Genomic DNA, 23,767 nt, shown 5'->3' with positions numbered 1-23,767 from the left:
TTCTTCCACTAATGAGATCTAAGATGTTCGGCAACCTCACAGCTCTAAACGCTTTCACATTCTTCCCTGTGCCTCCCCCACCACCCCCCGCCTTTGTTAGAATTATCGGTTGACCAAGGGTTTCAAAAATGCCAAATGAAGCATTTAGCAGTTTCTGGATGAGGAAGTTATTTGAAGAATGTTTCCCTTCTCCCCTTCTTTAAAAGTCCTTTAATGCTGCGTACCCGTTTTTGTCTGGCAATAACACTCTCCCTACTTTTGAATTGCCAGGAAGGAAGAATGATCAGGAATATATCTGATTATGTAATTATTTGCATCTGTGCAGTTGACAGTACTAGTGTTCGTCAAATAAATTGCCAACACCATGTTATTTGAAAGCCGCCCCCTCCGCAAAACTACTTTGGTATCTGTCCGAAGTGAAGACTTATTTCCTCTAAGCACCCACAGCCAAGAAGCAGCAATGGCCATCGGCTCCCATGATTAGTGTTGTTAAAAAGATTTTGCTCTTCATTCCTCCTTCCTTGACTGAATATACACACTTACCATTGATAGGTTCATATGCCTTCAGTATACGCCTTCCTGAGTTCCTGAGACCTTAGGTCTTTTCAGACCCCTTTTGTCTGTCATGGAACATGAACTGCAGTAACAGAAGGAACAGTGAAGGTGGATCCTTATAAACATTTGTAGAAAATGATACGAGGGCCCCTATACCCCACAAATGAATATTGGTGTGACTAACGTGATAGTACCTGGTGGGGTTATTTTTGAGTGGCGCCATATCTCTTGGTCATTATGAGGGAGAGGCGTGGTCTGTTCAAAGCACAATTTTTGGTCTGTGACAGAGGAGGAACAAGGCAGAAGCTCTCCAAACCCTCAGGTCCAAACCACAAACAGAATGCCGTTGGTGTAGGGGAGGCAGATGGTCTGCATGTCTTTGACATTTTCTTGGCCCTTAGGGCTACCTAAAGGCGACATTTACTGCAAGCCATTCATCTGTATTTGGACAAGTGGCTACACCTCACACAATCATAAAGGTCAATATTATAGTGTCTAACATCTGTACGGAAGATGCTGAACAAGAAAATCTTAAAACTGAGAATCATTTAACATCCCCCTTTGTGACTTAACCATAGACTCAAATCCCAGCGTGGACTCCATTCTTTCCTCTTGGCTGGCAACTCCTTGAAATGCACTTATCCCTTTGCTCTGTTTGCCACATCAATTGCTTATATATTTGCTCAGTTCTTGGTTGTTGTCACGTATTTTACAAATCATTCTTCATTAACGGTACCCTCTCTTGTAGTGTAAACTCCCAAAGCTAGAAAAACTGTGTCTCATTTGCATGACTTGCACAGTATTTAGCATAAAATCTCGAAGAATTTATGCGAGCCTTCCACTGATATTGAATGATACTCTCTTTACTGGCCACACTGATTTTTCCTGTACGATAACAATCTTCCTGATTAGAAAGTTCTTTTGTCTCTTGGAGATGGCTTCATTATCTTATTTTTCCAAGAAGGAAATCAATATTTTCAGTATAATGAAACTTCTTAGATACGCATGATGCCTGGGCCTTTGCAGGAACATCACGGAGAGAAATGAAGCCAAGCATGTGCACCTAAATCAAACTCTTCCGTTTTGGACTTGATGAATGATGATGGAGATTGATTGTCCCACATTTTATCTTCCAGGTGATCATTTGAAGATTTGTCCCCAGGGTTATACCTGCTGCTCCCAAGAGATGGAGGAGAAGTACAGCCTGCAAAGTAAGGATGATTTCAAAAGTGTGGTCAGTGAACAGTGCAATCATTTGCAAGCTGTCTTTGCGTCCCGTTACAAGAAGTTTGATGGTATGTATTGGAACTTTGGTCTAAGTAAGTGTAGATATTTGCTTTGTTCTTGAATTCTTTTTTTTCTTTTTGCCATGCGGCTAGCAGGATCTTAGTTCCCTGACCAGAGATTGAACCTGGGCCACAGCAGTGAAAGCGTCGAGTCCTAACCACTGGTCCACCAGGGAACTCCCTTGAATTCATCTTACACCTTTTAGTCAAGTCACACCTACGAGCTGCCAGTGAAGTTCGTACAGTTGCTTTTCCCAAGTGCCTTTCTTCTCTCAGTGTTCAAGTTTTCTCCCAAGAGGCTCTCCTGGCTGGACCCCAGGGGCAAGTTAGCCTTACAGCTTTATTGCTAGAATCCTTCCAGATACACTAGAATCTGTACGGTATGGTAGCCATTATGGAAATATGGTCACAAGGAGCCAAAAAAGAGATTAAAGTAGTTTAATTTAAATGCTTTCATTTATATTCTTGGGTGAACACACAATAGTGTTGTTGACACAAGTCACTAAAGAAAAATCTTCCTAATAAAAAGCAGGCATCTGAAAACTTAGTCAAAATAACCACAGAGATTCTGCAGATGCTGGACTTCAAATTAAATTTCAGAATGGATCCCTCAAAGCCAACTAGAATTCCTAGAAGCCCTGTAGAACACAGGATTAAAGCTCATGCAGCAGTGACCCAGAGGTAGCTCCTGGGCTCCAGTCTTCATTAAGTTCAGCACCATCCCTGGCCTCATTTTAGCTGAAGCTTTGGTCAATCCACGTTAAAGCCACAAGAAAACCCATTTCAGTCCCCTTTGCGAAACACAGATTTTCACATGCACACTTTCTTTTCAGAGTGAAGAAATAGACAATCTGAGCCAGAAGAGAGGCACTTCAATCGTATCTGAAGCAATGTAATAGATAACAGACTTTCAGAAGTAGAGTATGGGGTCCAAACACCTCAGGGTTCCTTTCTCTGGTGCTGTTCACTCAGTCTGCAGGTCGTTATGAAGTAAATTTAATTTTAATAGGAATGATTTCCTTTGTACCTGTTGTAAAGGCCATTCTAATTACATAGTACCTTTGAAGCATGCTTTTCCTGACATTCTGTGTGGTGAAGAAGTACAAGGCAAATTTTTGAGACGTGAAATGTCTTTGAGCATTTCTGCAAAGGGCTCATTACCATGGTGAGAAGTGGGATTAAATTAGACTTGATCTAGCTGATAAGGCAGCCCCCAGCTAAAGAACAGGTTGTATTTCAAATGTTGCCTTTGAGATTCGTTATTTGAAACTGGTAACTGATTTAATGTGTTAGTCGGTTCCCAGGCTAGACGACAAAAGCATATTTATATATATATATTTTTTTAATAAATTTATTTATTTATATTTTACTTATTTTATTTTTGGCCGCATTGGGTCTTCATTGCTGCGCGCGGGCTTTTCTCTGGTTGTGGCGAGCGGGGGCTACTCTTTGTTGCGATGCGCGGGCTTCTCATTGCAGTGGCTTCTCTTGTTGTGCAGCACAGGCTCTAGGTGCACGGGCTTCAGTAGTTGTGGCACGTGGGCTCAGTAGTTGTGGCTCGCGGGCTCTAGAGCGCAGGCTCAGTAGTTGTGGCTCACGGGTCTAGTTGCTCCGCGGCATGTGGGATCTTCCCAAACCAGGGATCGAACCCGTGTCCCCTGCATTGGCAGGCGGATTCTTAACCACTGTGCCACCAGGGAAGCCCTGACAAAAGCATATTTAATTTGTAATGTAGTTGAACTAAAATTTTCCATGTAGTGTACCATTTATTGTGCCCATTTCCCCCAATGCTTTGTATGTGGAGTTGTGTTTAGTCTTTATCTCCTTTCCCTGGATGGATGGAAATAATTTATGTATCTATATATCCTGTTTATTATTCTATAATCCCCAATGCACAGGCTGTTAACTATGTTAACACCACGTGAAGATGAGTGTTATTGGCAAAAGACATCATTAGACCACCTCTGTCTCTTGGCCACTAAATTATCAGTATGATTATTGAAAAGAATGGTATTCTCTTGACAATGGCATTTCTCATTCAAGACAGTAACCGAAGCAATTTCTTTTCCTTTGAGGAGAAAACTTAGAGAGATAATCAGACAGTCATCTTTGAAAACTTGAGATGCTGATATTTAAAAATTACCACTTGGGGGTTTAATAATGGGACTTAGAAGGGAAAATTCCTGCTCTTTAGAAATGGCTAGCCTGTCAGTAGCAAGATACAGTGGAGATGAGGCAGTTTCCAACTTCCAAGGTCACTGCCTCCAAATCACCCCATTTCTTCTTAGACGTGTCTCCTCCAGGTGTGGAGTGCACAGACATTTAGTGATTTCTCTTGCCAGTGGGCCTGGTAGTTTCACTATTCTTTCCCCTTCTCACTCCCCATGGTTTTATAGCATTATTCATATGATTCCAGTGTGTACTTTTTTAAAAGCCACACAGGGAAGTTTTATCAGTAAGTATTAACGTACGTTTTTTAAAAAAGGACAGAAAGGGACTTCCCTGTTGGTGCAGTGCTTAAGAACCTGCCTGCCAATGCAGGGGACACGGGTTCGAGCCCTGGTCCGGGAAGATCGCACATGCCACGGAGCAACTAAGCCCGCGAGCCACAACTACTGAAGCCCGTGCACATAGAGCCCATGCTCTGCAACAAGAGAAGCCACCGCAATGAGAAGCCCGCACACTGCAACCAAGAGGAGCCCCCGCTCGCCACAACTAGAGAAAGCCCACCTGCAGCAAAGAAGACCCAGCGCAGCCAAAAAATAAAATTAAAAAAAAAAAAAAAGGACAGAAAAAGTTTCTCTTGCCCTTCCCTACCAGCCTTCACCTTCAATAAATGTGTTTAACGCTGTTTATCAGTTTCAAAACTGCCCATGAAAAATGATGATGAAACCCCAGCTTGTTTCTTCTGACTTCAAATTAGACAATGGCACAGACAATAAAGGTAGGGAGCATAGATTTAAATTTTTTGGAAGGAGTTGTAGCCTAAATGTGTTTGGCCTGGAGATCAGAACAGAGCTGGGATATTTTGCATATTTCCTCCAAGCTAGGCTTTCTGAGACAATTAACTGCTTTTATATGGTAATATCTCAGTTGATTGGTGTCCAACAAACCGTAATCCTCAAGTGGGTGCTGCATTTATTGATTGATTTTTTTTAATTTTTTATTTATTTAATTTTATATTTCTGGCTGTGTTGGGTCTTCGTTTCTGTGCGAGGGCTTTCTCCAGTTGCGGCAAGCGGGGGCCACTCTTCATCGCGGTGCGCGGGCCTCTCACCATCGCGGCCTCTCCCGTCGCGGAGCACAGGCTCCAGACGCGCAGGCTCAGTAATTGTGGCTCACGGGCCGAGTTGCTCCGCGGCATGTGGGATCTTCCCAGACCAGGGCTCGAACCCGTGTGCCCTGCATTGGCAGGCAGATTCTCAACCACTGTGCCACCAGGGAAGCCCTGATTGATTTTTAAGGTTGGCAATTATGACCTGCCAGTACTCCACAAGGCCTGAAGACGATGTTGAGTGAAATTGTATAGGGGCTGTGGTGACTCTCAGAAATTCAAGGGTGGAGTGCTTTGGTCAAAGAATTGTCTAAGCTTGTATAAAAGCCAAACCCTGGGTTATTGATGTGAATGGAAGGGAGGAAGTTAGGCAGAGTAACAAGATGGCGACTGGAGAACCAAAATGGGGCAGCAAGGTGGCATAAGGAAGGCTGGGGATAAGTACTGAGGAAATAGCAAAGGACACATGGGAACATAGGAGGTCAAAGTACGTCAGAGGAGCATTTTTTGCCATCTCCAAGTTTACAGTATAACTTTGATGTGGTGATCCTGAGCTCAGGCAACTTCATCTGTCATCAAAACTTCAGTCATGTTTATGAGATACCACTTCTTTCTAAGGCAGGAACAAGGTTTTTTGTTTGTTTGTTTGTTTTAAATAAACTTTCAAATAAAAATAAGGTTTCGAGGCTTTTAGGGCATTAGCCTTCTTTTACCAGAAAGCATCCCATTATCATTCTGCCTCCATGAGCTCTGGTCAGTCTGAGCACCAGCGCTGGCATTTTGGAGTCAGTCCACTTATCTCTAAGGTCCTTTTTTGTTCTACACATGTAATTTTCTATTGTTTGCACCTCTAAAGAGACTCTACAGTGTATAAACCAGTTTTTAAGTTGTAAACTCTGTGCACGTGTGTGTGTTTTCAGACCTGGCTGAAGTACAGAAGAACTTCCTTAGGCAGCACCTCCCCCCTCCCAATTCTCAGATTTCCCATATTTTAAACCTGCGCCTCTGAGTTTAAGGACTCACCTCTTTATTTTCTTACACGTTAATCTCCTTCATCTAATCTTTGACTTAGAATATTCCATACCAGAAATCGACTATCCTGGGCTAGAGACACAGAGTCAGAAAACTTTAGTGACAGAGCTAGCTGCTCCCCCTCTTGGCCAGTTTTGGGAATTTTTCTTTTTTTTGAAGTAGAATTGCTAATTAACATAGCTGAATCAGTTGTCTCATGAATATGCTAATCAGATACTCCGTTCAGGGGGCTTTGAAAGAATTGCTTGGCAAAAGGAATAGAAACAATAGAAGTGCGGCATAATCCGTGTTTGGGGACCACAACATAAAGACCCGGCCCAAAATGTCGCATTTTGTGAGAGACTAGTTGTTTTTAAAAGAATCAGAGCGAAATCAAACAACCCAAATAGATTAAGAAGATTAGAGCTGCCATGTTAAATATATTTCTGAATTACATAGCAAAAATGATGTTAACAACTACAAAGATAGATTATTGCTTGCAAACTCCCCGAATCAAGTTATTTGCTAGATGTTTTTACATGTTCTAAAAGAAATTTTAAGAAAATAGTGATGTTGTCTGACGCTAGTGCATTGGGAAGACTACTTTCATTTGCCATTGTAGGAGCAAATGTAGCAACTTTGCCCAGGAGGCAGAGCCCACTGAGTTGTCAGCCTGTTTCTGCTGTGAGCGCACTGTGACCTGGGGCAATTAACTGGTCTCAGTTTTCCCATCCATAAAATGAAGGGGTTGAGCTGGGCGCTCTCTAAAAGACCCTTTCAATTCTACAAATTCTGTGAATCTTCTCAACATGTGACTAGACCAGCTGCTTCAGTGCAAGGTCTTACAAGATGTTAATTAGGCGTCTGCATGGTCCCCTCTATTTTCCTCCTATCATTTCTTAACCCTCCGCTACTTTCACTGGGTCTTTGAAAACCCTCCCATGAGCCTGAAGCTTGTTAACTCGAATAATAGTAGAAATGTTCTGAATTAGCTTAAAACGCACATAAAAGAAATAATTGTCCTATCTATCTGAAGAGTGCTTCATGTCCTGCCTTTGTGAAATGATAGAAAACAAGGGGGCTGGAGAGCTTAAGGGAAAGGGTGGCCACTCTTCATATTGAGCCAAATTTCTGTTTTAATCAGTGACTAAAAATTTTCCGTGGTTCATCCTGGCCATTACCTCATTAGGCCAGTAGGCTCAGCAGTGTGGAGACTCAGCGAGTTGAAGGCATTCGGATTCCCATGCCCATGAAAGACAAATATAGCCAACTAAGCTTCATGGCTGTTGGCTAAGCTGAAGTTTCTGGAATTTTCCTGACCCCTGACTGCAAGCATTTTTCAGCTGCATGGTTTTCTTATTGTCCTTTGCACGGCCATACTGACCTCGTGAAGACCTCCCGGGTCTTTAGTTTAAGTCTTCGACATCCTCAAGATAAATGTGTCATAGAAATGTGTGACGTACATACAACATACGGTTGTTTTTTAATCCTTACCTCAGATTTCATTCATTAAGATGTCTTTTTAAAATCTGTAGCTTTTTTAAACCTCTGCTACAGTGCGGCAGGGAGGATGAGTAGCCCCGAAAGTACAGAAAAAGACATGAGGCCTCTGACCTTCCTGCAAACGCAGTGTTCCTTCCAGATCATACTATGGATGTTTGATTTGGTTGGAAAGCACTGCTGCTCTGTGCTTTACAGTTCTATTTTCCTTCTTCTTTTTTTTTTTTTCCTTTCCAGGCAAAAGAGACTAAAACGCTGGGTGTTTTTGCTAATTCTTTGATAATCTCTGTGAAGCGTGATGAGAACAAGCCACTGCCAGCTTAATGGAATCAAATCAAGAGCTCAGATAAAACACACACTTTTCTGTATTGACAAAGGTTTTCTGCCTTTTTGAGTTGTTATCTCAGGTGTGGCCGGTTGTGGCTGTAGCATTGGCCGTCTCATTGAAAATGCTTGTGCAGCTTCCAGGGGGCCCTGAGCACACTCTCTTTGGGCCTCTGCTATTAGCTGTGGCTTCTTAAAGAAGGCGTGGCGTCAGCAAGAAGCAGCCGATCTGTTTGGAGGCGAGTAAATACACAGAAGAGCTTCAGCCGAATTGCTTTTATCTATTTTTTGGTTCATTGTGCTTTGAGCCTGGGAGTTGAGAGCCTTGTTGATCATCTCTGCTCACCCTTTTTCCATGCGTCTGTCTGTCCCAGCAAAGAAAAGGGCTTATTTGATCTAGCAGTGACTCTGACTGAGAGAATTCCCAAGCCAGTCAGGCCTTTCTTGTTCATTGTCCTGGCCCATCTCTATTGCGCGCTCTTTGCACGCGGTCTCTCTCTCTCCCCCCTCCCCCCTCCCCCTCCCCCCTCAAGAATCTGAAGCTCTTCATAATACAGAGGACTGGAGCAGGGAATGCTACATGGGCATACCTTTTCTGGAGGTCAGTTTGGCAGTGTATCAGAGGTTTCAAATAGCTTCATTCATATCCTTTGACTCAGTAACTGTACTTCTAGGTTTTGATCTCAAGGAAAGAAAGATCTGCATACAGATTTATGTACAAGAATGTTCATCACAGTATTACTTGTAATAATGAAAAATAGGAAATTATCCTAAATGTCCCATAATGATTACATTATGATCTGTTCGTATGGTGTCATAGTATGCAGTTGTTAAAACTGATGTTTCTGAAGGCTTTTTAATCACATCGGAACTGCTAAGCATACAGTGTTACGTGAGAACAGGGTATAAATACAGTATGACCTCAACCATGTGACAATACATACCTTCACAGAAAAAGCAGGAAAGAAATTCAATAAACCATTGTTGTTCTTTTAATGGTGGGATTATGGGCATTTTTGTTTTCTTCATACCTTGCCATATTTTTCAAATTGCTGCAATTTGAAAGGAATACTTTATAGGAAAAAACGGTATTTTTAAATGAAAAATGTAAGAACTGCTTTGGTGGTGTTTTGCCATGTTTGGTTTCTTTTTTCAGTATTACAGTGCTCACTGTAGACAGTTTGGAAGAAGTAGAAAAAAATGCGTCGAAGCCTCCAGCATTTAAGTCGGATGAATAGAATAAAGGGAAATAAGTCATTTTCGAAAGCATGAGATAGATTACTTTTCCAATTGTGTCACTGCAAAATTGGGGTGAACTAAATTGAGAAACATTGAAAAAAATCACGCCGATTCCCTAACACCCATCCAACACCACTGTGTGCACCTCATCTTTTTTTGGTCAGGTAGACAATGTATATATATACATACAAATCAGAATCATAACCGATTGTGCCATTTTGCGTCCTGATTTTTCTCTTGATATTAGATCATGAGCAGGTAGACTGTATTATGAGGTTTGTGTATGAGGTCATATAATAGGTCCATGTGGAGGTTAGTATATGGAGCACTTGGAACACTGCTTCAGCCTTGGAGCATTCTTTTCTTCTTTTTTTTTGGCTGGCCACGTGGCATGTGGGATCTTAGTTCCCCCGATCAGGGATCGAACCCATGCCCCCTGAGGTGGAAGCGTGGAGTCTTAACCACTGGACCACCAGGAAAGTTCCCTCAGAGCTTTCTTAAACATGCCCTCATGGGCCCTTCTCAGTGAGAAGGAATTCGGCTGTGCTAAAGAGACTTGGCTAGCTGGTGCTGGGAGTACCATTGCTAGAAATGGAATGCGGTCCAGGGGAAGGGATCTTACCGTACTGACCGTGTGTCCGTGGCCAAGTTAGTCCGAAGAGAGAATTAGCATTCAAAATGCATTAACTACTAGAAGTAACCTTGGGAAGAAAGGGCTGCTCCTACAGTGGTAGGGTCCCCTAGCCCCCTTTCATATGCTAACAGCCCCTAATAAGGGCCTCAGCTGGCAATGGCCCGCTCCTCCTAGGAGAGGACCATTGTTGGGCCACAGCTGATGATTGTTAGTCAAGTACACGTCCTTTTAGTACACCATGCCCTCCCTCAAAGGACACCATGCCCTCCCTCGCAGGCACTCCTGAGGAATGTGCCTGTTAGAGACTTAACACAGACTTGACCAAAAAAGCAAGACAGAGGAGGAGATAGTCTTTGGTTTCAGTCAGTAAAATGCTTGCTTAATTTCCTTTTTTCCCCCCTTCCATTTGTAGGTGCTTATGTTAGCTGTTCTTCATCAAGTACTTGATCTTGGGTGAAAGAATGGATGGCTATAACTCTGAGTTTTCTTAACAGTGTGAGAACTATGGTTTGTAGCATGTACCAGGAGACTTCTTTCTCAGGAATTTTGTGGATGTGGTAACTTAACTGTTTGCACGTTACACCAGGGCTGTGAAATACAGCCTTCACATTAAAGAGGAAATTAATCCTTATATGTAAAAGGCAGCTTCCTAATAATATAAATACAAGGGGGTAATTTATAGCACCAAGCAAATGGATTGAATAGAAAGGGCTTCCAGTCTCTTCAGATCACAGGTTAATTCTAGAATGCATTCTAGCACATTAATCAATAGCCAGTCGATTGTTTATAAAGTAGTAGCTAATGGCATTTAATAGCAGAACTGAGGGTCTTTTGACCTGTTTCAAGAATTTTGAATGTTTATTTGATGCAAGACAAGTGGCGGGGGATAGAAGTTCCAGAAGTACATGATGTTCTTCTTTTTGTAAAAGACAGGATACTTTCATAGAAAACTTTTATATGGAAAGGTTTTGCCTTTTCTCTCTAGTAGTTTTTTTCCATGTTAAATTGGTACTACTGACATTAAGAATAATCAGATGTTAGAGCCAGAAAACACTCCCAATCTCCCAGTCTCCTAGCTCAACCCTTGCATTGAGGTGCTTCTGGTAGGATGCAGATGAAATACATGGGGAGGGTGGGGCATTGACCTGCAGCTTAATTCTCAATTTTCCTTTCCCTGATTCTTTGCCTCGATCTTTTTGTATATACGTGTGCTGTGTATGATACTCTGTGTTGTAATATCATGTAAAATCTCTTCCCTGGATTTCTTCATCCCGTGTTTTTCACTCAGGAGTTGCTCCACCCTCGTAGATGTCTGGGACGTTTCACAGAATTGGAAGCTAGAGCCATTAAGCATTTCCTTTGGCTGAATTGTTCTCAGTTTTATAAGGCCTTGGGTCTTCTTAACCATTCTCCAGCAGCTTTGGCTTAATTTATATTCCCCCCAGATGGATAATATTTGACTCTGCCAAGAAAGATAAAAACCAGCCTTGAAAGGTTTTATTTTCTTTTTCAATAATTGTAGATATAAGGAAACTCTGAAGGTGACAGTAACATCATTTCACATATTATGAATAGTGTCCATTCATTGAGCAGCTATTGTGTGCTAGCCATTATCCATATGAGGTGAGCAGTAATAGCCCCATTTTATGGAAGAAGAAGCAACAGAGGCTCAGAGAGTTTAGATCTTCTGTCCCGTCAAGGTCACACAGCTCATAAATGAGAGGGCCCATGCTTTTCCCACTGTGTCATGCTGCTTTAGATCCTAGCACATTAAAGTGTTTATTTCCACTCCTATGTTGTGGTCATTCATGAGCCCTAGGTGTAACAGTTGCTTTATCCTTGGAACATAAATCCTTAAGCCCCCGAACTGAAAATTGAAGGAGAAATAAACCCTGCTCACAGACACCATATTTAAAATGCTTATGAACTGTCTCCTCTCTCACTCTTCTTTCAGACTCTCTGAGCAGCATTTTTCATGAATACAAGCAGTTGCTGCAAGGGAGATCTGAATTCCAATTAAGTCAGCTTCTGATCCTGGTGGAACTCTGGTTTATACTGCTCCTGGCTGGTTCTCTCTTAGCCACCAAGTGTCTTATAATTGGCTTCAGACATAATGTTTACAATGGGATGATTGCTAGGTGTCTCAGACCTGCACAGTTTTTGTTCAGCAGTTAAGATCTGATTCTGAGTTCTAAATAATGCGGGGGAAAGTGGAGATGAGCTTTGCAGCAATGAATGAAGTTGCTCTTGGTGGCTGGGGACCAGATCCTGAATGTCTAATTTGTGTTCTATCCCCCATTGTAGAAGGAAATGTGGGAAGAATGGTGGGGAGGTGGAGAGGTTAAGGAATCTACAAGAACATATGAGAGCGGCTAGTTTGATAGGAGAAATAGATGTAAAAGTTTTTCCCCCCTTTTTTCTTACAGCAAATTATTATGCTTTGATTGATATGGTACCTAATTGGTATGGATTTTAGCATTTAAATTACGTCTGCCACCCTTAAAAGATCTCTGAGACAAAAAGCATAGGTAGAATAGCCCCATTTACCAGGGCCAGTAAGAACACGTCTAAGGAGAAATGAGTTTGGGTCTTTTGGTTCGCTTGACTTTTGTTCTGTTGACTTCGCAGGTGAAATAGATGAATATTAAACAAAAAAAACTTGCTGTATGAAATGAAAGATTAAGGATTTTATAGACGGTTTAAAAATCTCTGGTGCCTCCATAAAACCATGTGTGGAAAGTGGCGGGTATAGTAAAGGTGAATTGGACGGAGAAAATTCATCGTTCTAGAAATATTCATTACAGTCTCATTGGGCAGGAAGGTTAAGATGCATGGCAAAGCTGTGTGCTTTGATTTGAGCCCATACCAACCACTTAGTACATACTTGTCAAATTACATAGCTATTTGGAGAGATCAAATTAGCAGATTTTAACTCCTTATATCAGTTTTGTAGAATTTCTATATATAATCTACTCAGTGGAATTATATTTGCAACTTACACGGCCACACTAAAGAATCTTTTAAAATGTGAAGGAAAGGAAATCAATTTTCTGGATGATTAAATGAATTAGAGTTTAATATGTATACAGCACCAAACTAAACTCTGAAAATATAAGCTAACATCACACACACACACACACACACACACACACACACACACACAAACAACCTTCCTAGCAGAATTTGAGTCCCAGGAAATAAAGTAAGGTCCATTGTGATATTGGACAGAGGGCATGCTGGGTTAAAATCAGTCCTGTTCTTCGTTGGATCATTGCTCGTAGCTGTATTATAAATAACTACACCGACCCATAGGCCGTTGACCTGAATGAGGATCTCTAAGAATGTTTTATTTTTTCCATAAAATGTTCAGTGTCTTAGCGTTTCTTTGACCTGGAACACTTTTAAGCCTAAAAAAGTAGTGACATTTCATAGTGTTTTTCAGTTAAAACTGAGCTCGACATGCCACTCTGCCCCAACCCTTAAAACCAGCATTCATTAGAAATGCAAGTGAGTATTCAGAATTACTTATTTAATGAGTCATGAAAGCACAAGTCAAATAATTCTCAACATCCTGTTTCTACACTAAATGATGTGTGCCAATTTTATGAGCAATATAGTAAAAATCCAATCTAAGGAAGGACCTATGGTTGCCTTTGGAATGCGCTCTTTTGGATGGTGAAATATTAGTAGCACTGGATTGACACAAGGCTTCCACACTGATCTCAATAACCAGGCTTTATTTTTCCAGTATGTGAAAGCCAGCACCACTTGGCAAGGCCGCTAGTGATTCAAGGACGGTACGGGAAGTGGACCAGATGACATTTAAGGTCTTTTCTCACCTTAAGATTCCACAACTTTGAAGTCTAGAAAAGTGCTGCCTGCATCTCGACTCTCAGTTGAGAGATACTTCCACACAAGAAAATCCATCCCCAAAACCTCTTTAAGAAATGACACCCAAGAATGCAACAAAAAATTTTAAAGCTAATTTACTGGAAATATATTTTCCTCTAATTAAAACATTAACCCTTACCCTGAATGCTTCACGCTGAGCACAGTTCCCAGGTTGGTGCTGATTGCTAGTGAGAGGCAAAATGGGAGAAGTTTCATTGGCTAGAGTCTTGCTTCTCAAACTTTGGGGTATAGCAGAGTGCCAGATGGCTGGGTCCCGCCCTCCAGAGTTTCTGATCCAGTAGGTTTAAGGTGGGGTCCAAGAACTTGTGTCCCGGTGGTGATGGTGTGTGCCCATGGAAGCACACTCGAGAACCACTTGGGGTTTGGAGAGAATCAGAGGCGGCCTTCTCGGCTACCTGATTTGACTAACTCTTTTCATTATCATTCCCCTAGCTCCTTATGTACTTTCTGGCCTCCTTCCAGGGAGAGAACTTTGGTAAAAATGCCAAGCTGTGCAGTTGTAATGGGGATTTCCCTTTCTCTCACTGAAGAAAACCCAGGAAATAAAAGGCAAACGGTAGAGAATGGTTTTGTAGCGCTATTGCATTTTGAGAAGATCACTAATGTTCTTCTGGCTTTGAAGGAGTTGTCTTATTTTCCTTTCTGTTCCATGTTCACTTGGAGGCAGCTTCTTTCTTGATGTGGTCCTTATATTTTGCTTTGGTATTTATTACATTTCCTGCTTATAAACTTGATACCATGAGGTGTTTATTTTTATACCAGACATAGAGTCTTTAAGAATGATTAATGTTGCAGATAGACTGTTAGCTCCTCTCTTCAGGGAACTTCCTGAGAAAAGCTTCAGGAGAAATTCATTTGACATTTGTATTTAAGAGATTAAAGTCTTTAACATTTAGGCTGTGTGGGTATGCGGTGCCCAAAAAGTAAATCTGAAAAAAACCCAAGAAACACAGGTATTCTTTTTTTTTCCCAGTTATTTTTCCATGTTATCTTAATCTCATGGTCTTACTGTATGAATCCTTTAGGAACCCGAGGTCACCTTGGATATCCCACTTTATACTAATGTCACCGGGAACACCTGAGAAGTTCTTTTCCTGCTTATGTGGCGTGTTTCATTCTGTTTCTTGGCCTCAGGCATTTCCCAGGCAGTTTTCTTATATGTCATGTAGATGTAAGGAGGAGAAAAGGAAAAAAAAATCATGTCTAAGTAAACAGCATGTCTTGAAAACACCTGTCCTGGTGTCAGGTTACAATGAGGAGGCATTATCCACTTTGGTTTAGATTCTTACAGTAAAAAGTTCTGGGAAACCTCATGTTTTAGACTTTATGTATCCATTTTTATCCAGTTCTTTATTTACCTTGTGACTAAATGAGAAAAGGAGGAAGGGAGGGAGTCCTGAGAAGTCGTCCGTTTAAAGTTTCATTTTTTTTCCCTCTCTTAGACGTAGACACACGTGACTTTGTGACATAGGTTTCCTTTCATTGACAAACGATCAGAGATGCCAAATTCCCCCAAAGAAATCCACCCTATATACAAGCATGTTTTCCAATTTAATTTCAGGATTTTTTTTTTCCAGTTTTCAGATTTACCTGAAAAGCAAGCACTCTGTTATTTAATTACTGAGAACCCTTTCTTTTTTGGTTTTGTTTTTAGAGTTCTTCAAAGAACTACTTGAAAATGCGGAGAAATCCCTGAATGACATGTTTGTGAAGACATATGGTCACTTGTACATGCAAAATTCCGAGCTATTTAAAGATCTCTTCGAAGAGTTGAAGCGCTACTATGTGGCGGGAAATGTGAACCTGGAAGAAATGCTGAATGACTTCTGGGCCCGCCTCCTGGAGCGGATGTTCCGCCTGGTGAACTCCCAGTACCACTTCACAGACGACTATCTGGAGTGCGTGAGCAAGTACACGGAGCAGCTGAAGCCCTTTGGAGATGTCCCTCGGAAACTGAAGCTCCAGGTCACTCGTGCATTTGTAGCAGCCCGCACTTTTGCTCAGGGCTTAGCAGTTGCAAGAGATGTAGTGAGCAAAGTCTCGGTGGTAAGCGCTGTTTGCATTCTGTGTTATTGTTTTCTTTTGTTTCACGTTAAAAGAAAGTTTGGGAGATGTGGAAAAATAAGTCAGTAGAATTCCATCGTCTCAACAGTAATTGTCTTTTTCTTCTGTTCTTTTCTCATCTTTCTCTCCCCTCTTGTCTCCTACACTTCGTCCTGATACATGTGCATCATGTGGCTATAAACAATACAGCGATGAACATCTTCACGTATCAACATCATTCTTTCCTGTGGTTTCTTTGGTAGCTATTCTTAGAAGCAGGATACGTGTTCACTTTGGAACCTTAATTTTAAAAATGGATTTAGGGACTACCCTGGCCGTCCAGTGGTTAAGACTCCATGCTTCCACTGCAGGGGGCGAGGGTTTGATCCCTGGTCGGGGAACTAAGATCCCACATGCCGTGCAGCCACAAAAACAAACAAACAAACAAAAAAACTTGCAAAAAATGGATTTAATACCTCCATATTCTTTTCAGCGCCTATTCTGCTTCTCCTTCAGAGAAAGAAACATATACAGATAGACTCCACATTTGGTTGTTTTGAGTGACTATGTTTGAGCCTGCTAGTTAAAGTCTAGAAAAGAATTTCACATCCATTACTATATGTTTCCTTGTTATAAGGTATACTCAGAGCCCTTTAGAAGACAGACCTTTCTATGACAATTAACGTGGACCACCTGCTCTTGACTTAATGGCTTTGTTTATAGAATTACCAGGAAAGAGAATGGAATTGTACTAGCAGGAAAGAGCAAATGAAATGAGCCACATTTTCCTCATTTGTAAATTAGAGGAATTGGACCAGACCAGTATTTTTCAGACTGTTCTTTGTAGCCAGCTAAGGAGGTACCCCAGGGGCCTCCTTGAGGAGAGACAAGGGAGACACAGGGTTCTTCTAGTGGGCGAGACTCTGCATCTGTGCCTTTATCTCCTGGCTGCACCAGGGAAGCTTTGCTTTCCTCAGTTGTATGTAGTAGGGTTTTGAACATGATTTCAAGGGGGAAAAGATTCTATGGCTCCTTCACTCCCCCCACCCCCCAAAAAAGATGAAATTTGAAAACCTTTTGGAGGCCTTTCCACCTCTACCCCTCTGTGACTCAATGCCAGTGAAGAAATAGAATATTCTGGAGCAAAGTTATCTTTGCAGGACTGATCTTAGTGCTGTTACCTTTAGGCCCTCAAAGGAAAAGCCAAATTTTAGCCCATTTGGTTGTTTTGAGGACTGGAGGAGTGGTCAAAATAGAAACTAGACAACGATACTAACAGTAAAATATAAATCCAGTGGCTTCTTAGAGAGTTCATTCAGAGTTAGGGTAGCCATATAATTTATTGTCCAAACCAGGAGGTGCTTAAAAACAATTATACCCAGATAACACGGGCAGACCAGGATTCATGGTCCCCCTAGCGAGGAACCTTACGTTTACCAGAGTGAAGACAAAGAATAGTGTATTTTAAAAATTAGGTGCTTATTGGCTGTTGCACGTTAGCACTGGGGGATGTTAGTGTTAGTTGGTGGTTGCATTCCATTATTACAGTTGTGTGTGTGTTCCCATTTCCCAGCCATAAGCCATCAGGAAACAATTCCTTACAGTATGTTTTTGTTCACTCCTTTTCCTCCTGATATTTTCATCATAAATTGCAAAAAAAAAAAATTGTTGGAGCATATGAGGGGTGGGTGGGAGCAAGTAGGGAGATGATGGGTATAATTAAAGGAATAGTCTGAATCCTGAACTGCTGCCCCCGCCTCTGCAACCATTATTAATCTTGGAGATGCTCGTGTCAGAGTCCCTAAACAATGCACAGTTAATCCAGATCAAAGTTAATTACATAGTAGTTCCCCTAACACATCTGCCCTCCTTCAGCAATTCCTCGCATTTATCCTAAGCTGAATAGGCAGAAAGGTGCTGCTGTGTTTTTGTTTTTGTTTTTTTTTGGGGGGGGGCTGCATTGGGTCTTCGTTGCGGTGCGTGGGCTTCTCATTGCGGTGGCTTCTCTTGTTGCGGAGCACATGCTCTAGGTGCACAGGCTTCAGTAGTTGCGACGCACTGGCTCAGTACTTGTGGCTCGCGGGCTCTAGAGCACAGGCTCAGTAGTTGTGGTGCACGGACTTCATTGCTCCGCGGCATGTGGGATCTTCCCGGACCAGGGATCGAACCCACGTCCCCTGCATTGGCAGGAGGATTCTTAACCACTGTGCCACCAGGGAAGTCCATGCATGCCATGTGGTTTTGAACGTCTATGTGCGTGTGCATGTGTGTGCCAAAGAGAAAAGCAAGGACTAGAACACCCTTTGCAAGTGTCTGAAAGTGGTTTCTTTACATTAACCATCCCCCCCCCTCTGAGTTGATTCCTGGGAAAAAGGACCAGGCTGACACAAGCCTGCGGTGGTGTTAGCCTCCCTTAGCCCCGTTGGGGCCCCTTTAGAGAACTGAGATTCCAGAACCCCTAACTTGAGGGGGAAGGTGGTGGTCGAACCAAGGAAGCAGGTTAAAAGATTGAGGGCTAGAAGTCTAGTCCACGTCATGCCACCTCCCAGGGTAAATAAACACTCGAGGCTTCCCAGTATTGCATTCTTCTTGACATGGTTCCCAGAATTAACTGAGAACCAATAAGATTGGTTCACCACCAGTAAGATTGGTGGGAAATCAATAAGATTGACTGTTCACCCTTACTTACCTGTGCAATAAACAGTATGTGACCCAAAAGGAAATAATCACAATTTCCAATGTTGCTTTTGGTATGAATTTTTTTAAAGCAGGAAAGACATTTCTGTGTACCTTAGTTTTGTCAAGTTCTTTGAGAAAGTTAATTTCCAAATATGACCCTAAATTTTTGGAGAAATGATCCCTATTCTATATTCATTGTATTCTCATGTCTGCCTAAGAGATGTTTGTATCATTATATGAGAATACAATGAATACAAGCTATAGGGCTCAATTTACTTTCAGTAAAACATTACTTGCCAATTGTTTAGTGGAAAATACTGTTATGACTTAAAAAAAATTTTTTTTATTATAGTTGATTTACAATATTGTGTTAGTTTCTCGTGTACAGTTTCTCGTTACACACACACACACACACACACACACACACACTTTTTCATATTCTTTTCCATTATGGTTTATCACAGGATTTGAATATAGTTTCCTGTGCTGTACAGTAGGACCTTGTTATTTATCTATATTACATATAGTAGTGTGTCTCTTTTAATCCCAAACTCCTAATTTATCCCTCCCCCACCCCGTTCCCCTTTGGTAACCATAATTTTGTTTTCTATGTGTGTGAGTCTGTTTCTGTTTTGTAAGTAAGTTCATTTGTGTCATCTTTTAGATTACATATAAAAGTGCTATCATATGGTATTTGTCTTTCTCTGTCTGACATACTTGACTTAATATGATAATCTCTAGGTCCATCCATGTTGCTGTAAATGGCATTATTTCATTCTCTTTTTATGGCTGAGTAGTGTTCCATTGTATATACGTACCAAGTGTTCTTAAGCCATTTGTCTGTTGATGGACATCTAGGTTGCTTCCATGTCCTGGCTATTGTAAATAGTGCTGCTGTGAACATTGGGGTGCATGTATATTTTCGAATTAGAGTGTTTTTCCGGATATATGCCCAGGAGTGGGATTGCTGGGTCATATGGTAACTCTATTTTTAGGTGTTTTTTTTTTTTTTTTTTGACGAACCTCCATACTGTTTTCCATAGTGGCTGCACCAATTTACATTCCCACCAACAGTGTAGGAGGGTTCCCTTTTCTCCACACCCCCTCCAGCATTTTTTTATTTGTAGTCTTTCTAATGATGGCCATTCTGACTTGTGTGAGGTGATGCCTCATTGTAGTTTTGATTTGCATTTCTCCAGCAATTAGTGAAGGTGAGTATCTTTTCATGTGCCTATTGGCCATCTGTATATCTTTTTTGGAGAAATATGACTATTTTAAATGTTGTGTTTGTAATTGGAAACTTTAAAAATAATGTTTTGCTTTACTACTGAGCATCTTCTTGACTTAAGGACTGACTTGAAATCAAACCCTTCAACTAGGTTGAGTTATATCTAAATTACATAATAATAAGACACTCAAGCATCAAATCAGTTTCTAAAGACGCCAAAACACAAATTATGTAAAAATATATCATCAGTGTAATGTTTCTTTTTAGAAGTCTGGAAAGGAATACTTGCACATTTGAAAAAATATTCATTACCTTCGTTTTTGGAGTATGAGTACCAGCTCAACAGAGATTTTAATTTAAGGTGTAGTGGTATGGGGAAGACAGTAAATGATCTGGCTATGAAAAACATATTTCAAATTGAACATGTTGAAAATAATCTACATTTGATTGAGAAAAATTAGTAAGCTCTAACACTGTGGGGACCCAAGCAATGTTTTTTCATGTAGGAACTGTTGCCCAAATGTAGTTGGCGGGTGGAACTGGAGCAACCCAAGAAATACATTCCTTCTTTTGGTGTCCAGTAGAATTAATTACCTTGGGCCTGAAAAAGACCCTTCAGGGTGGAGACCTCACCCATTTCATCTACAAAGAAGTCTTTAAAGTCAACTATGAAAACCATTGTGGTCTTGGGACTAGTTATGCATACTTAACTCAGAGATGTTCACACTTTCTTTTCATGAGCAGATGCCCTGCTTCTCCAGTTTACTTTTGCAACAAAAGAGTTGCGGTTATTTGTTGAGCAATGATTTGATTATCACTAAACCTTTTAAAGGCTATTAGCACCAGCAAGCTTAACTGACTTCAGGAGAAACTCACTTCTTACTTGAAGTATACTTGCCTTGCTTCAGTTTTTCTGGGTGCAGACATCCAGTGATTTCAGCTTACTCCATTGAGCTTTGCAATTCAAACTTCAGAAAAGTCCCTTTAATTAGGAACAGATGGTTCACGAATACCCTGGTGCTACACATCTTTGTATTACTTATTCCATCTTTACTTGTCATCGTTCATGATACATTTCTTATTTACCTGCTAGCAGCAGCAGTTTTGCCTGGAAGGGTGAAGTCTGTTGTGGTCTTTCAAAAATGCACAAGTGGTTACATGCACCGTGAAAATTAATAGCTCCTATGCCAAAGAGAGTTGCATTCTCATGGTTTCGATTAACACTGACATAATGGGGCTGTGTCTATACCCCAACCCCAAACTCCGGGGACTGTAATTAGAAATCGGTGCCTTAGCCTTGTGATGTCTAAATGACTGTCCTGCCTTGAAAACGATTTCCATTGATCCCCCTTCATTGTTGTCTATTCGCAATGCCCCGACACCTACAAGAGTACTACACAAATTAGCTTGCCATTTCCCCAAATCATTATGTCTATTTTAAAAAATGAGCAATACAAAAAGCTTTTAAGTATAGATATGTATTCAACATTTAATATTCTTTTTCACACACAACCTTAAAGACTAGAATTGCAAAGAGGAAGGTGGGATATATATATATATATATATATATATATATATATATATATATATATATTCTATACACTATAATATATACAGGGGTGGACATGGGGAAGGTAGGGGTGTGGGAAGTGTCAAGGACTGAATACTCTCAAAACAATAATAGAGCCCTCTACAAGGGGGCGGATACAATGATGTTTCAACTTATCATAACTGAGTCTGATTTAAAACACAAGACTCATTTTCAAGCATTTATGCAGTTTCAGTTTTACCTACAGTGTGGCTCCAAATATTCCTGAATGAGTCCTAGCTTATTTTATATCTTTTGTTATGTGTTTAAAATCCTATTATCAGGGACATAGGAGAATCTCCACCTTCTTTCTTTGCACGTTTGTGTATTGAAATCAAACCGAGTTGGGAAGTTGTTGAATAAACCCTTCACATCTCACAGCGTGTTTGGGTTCCTTATCTCTTTCTTTCTTTTTTTCTTTTTTTAATTTTCTTTATTTCTGGCTGCATTGCGTCTTCATTGCTGCGCGCAGGCTTTCTCCGGTTGCGGCGAGCGGTGGCCTCTCTTGTTGAAGAGCACGGGCTCTAGGCGCATGGGTTTCAGTAGTTGTGGCACACGGGCTCAGTAGTTGTGGTGCATGGGCTTAGTTGCTCCGCGGCGTGTGGGATCTTCCCAGACCAGGGATCGAACCTGTGTCCCCTACATTGGCAGGCGGATTCTTAACCACTGCACCACCAGGGAAGTCCCCTATCTCTTTCTTTGATAGTCCCCCTATCTCTTTCTTTGACCATAATTTGGGGAACGATTTCCTGTTATTTTTGTTGGGTGCTTATGTTACCAAGAACAGATAAAAATCTAGACCCTTTCTATTTGTTTGGTACTATTGGCAGTGCAGGGGGAAAATGTTGCAGTGAATGTATGTTAGGAACTGGAAGAAACTAGAAGGAAATGTGTTTCTAACTTGAGTGCCGCATGTTGACTGCCGTCACTGTGTAATGTGGCTGAAGGCTCATTCTGAATTACCGGAATGAGATCCAGGCTGTGTGAAGAGTTCTGTTCCAGGATTTCTCTTTTTTCAGGCGGCTAGCAGTAGTTTTTAATGTGGTGTTTGGAAAATGCAGGTTATTGGTAGAAAATCCCAATCTATATTAAGAGAGTCTTTGCAGAGAAAAGGACTTTTCTGCAAAGGCATTTTATAGCAGAAATGGAGTGCAGATGTCACGTTAAATATATATCCTGAGGAACGCAGGAATGAGTATTTTTAAAAGAGTCTTAATAAGTTAAAAAGGAAATGAGGATTCTTCCCCCTCCACTGACTTTTACCATGAAACATAGACTAGCTCCTAAGATCTAAATTCTTTGTTACCTTACCATTTAGAAACACCTTAGTCAGTCTTGAAAGATTTCATAAGGCTTGGAAGTTGGCTATTAGTGTATTGTCATTATGCTCAATAACTCAGATTGATTTTGATTTGAGTTAATAAAGGAATATTGAGTCCAGACGATGTTCCCTTTCTATCATACTGGTCCCCCAAAGTAAACAAATCAAGCCATCTCATTCTTCTATAATTAATGTTAAAACCTTTTTCTTATATAAATAATATGCCACGTTCTAGTAGAAATTGATCATCTCTGCTACATTTAGCTGCAAGTTTTTCAAACTGTTAAAACTTTGGCAAAATATATAGTTTCCTGTTTTGTTCCAGTAACCTCTTTTCTCTTCGTGTCCAGCAGTGTTCACTTGAGCTTTTGAGTTCTTTGTGTCTACCTCTGGTGAATATTTTTTTTTCTCATCCCTGTAGCATCTTGAACCATTGTAAGGATGTAGCATTGAGTACATAAGTCATTATTAAAAAATCTGTCATCTCATCCATAGTTGTCCAGTCAGATATTGTTCCATGTAGAACAGTTGCATCCTAACTTGCCCATCAACATAAAAAATGATTCATTTGGTCAGTAAACTTGAAACCTGCAAATTCTCACTAGAAAATATCCAGCCCCAGAGCTGAGGTATTCACTGTGTGTGGATACCCTATGTTAGATCTGGGAACTATGCAGAAGGACCAGGCCCATGTGCTGCCCTCAAGGTTCCGATAGTCTGGCACTCAAAAGATATACATCAAGGAAATTGAGTGTACCTGCTCTAGGACAAAACTGCCCCAGTTCCAATCTTGGCCATCTACTGGAAGATGTTGTGTTTGTCCCTTAATCTCTTTGGGCCTCTGCTTCCTCATCTGTGAAATGAAATAATAATACTCATCTCCTATGATTATTTTGAAGCTTAAATGAGTTAATACAAATAAAGTACTTAGAACGGAGCCCGGCACATAATAAGTACTCTATATCATATAAAGCAATAAAGTCCAATAAAAGCTATTAGTAGAAAATTAATTCTGACACCGAACAGAATATTTTTCTCTTCAGTATTAACATCATGACCTTCATGATCATGAAACCATAGAAACTGAATAAGCATTTTCTCTCTGAGACCATTAACCCATTCTTTATGTCAGTGGTTCAAAGGAGGAAGGGAGGAGTGTACAGTTTTCCTTTT

The 23,767-nt window shown here is 40.9% G+C and overlaps 1 protein-coding gene and 1 long non-coding RNA gene across 2 annotated transcripts in view; one reads left to right on the top strand and one right to left on the bottom strand.

The window, feature by feature from the left end:
• The window catches only part of LOC309652042, a 496,156-nt gene that overhangs the window by 7,297 nt on the left and 465,092 nt on the right, over window positions 1-23,767 (bottom strand). The window lies entirely within an intron of this gene.
• Window positions 1-23,767, top strand: part of GPC4 (glypican 4) — a 108,237-nt gene that overhangs the window by 70,404 nt on the left and 14,066 nt on the right. The window contains exons 2-3 of the mRNA XM_082445346.1: window positions 1,692-1,850; window positions 15,390-15,781. Coding sequence (XP_082301472.1) covers window positions 1,692-1,850; window positions 15,390-15,781 — 551 coding nt within the window. The remainder of the gene's footprint in view (window positions 1-1,691; window positions 1,851-15,389; window positions 15,782-23,767) is intronic.

Source organism: Balaenoptera physalus (assembly GCF_965194825.1).
Source record: "Balaenoptera physalus genome assembly, chromosome: X".
Lineage (NCBI taxonomy): Eukaryota > Metazoa > Chordata > Mammalia > Artiodactyla > Balaenopteridae > Balaenoptera > Balaenoptera physalus.
Note: the sequence above shows the minus strand (reverse complement) of the source record. Positions and strands in the feature narration are given on the sequence as shown.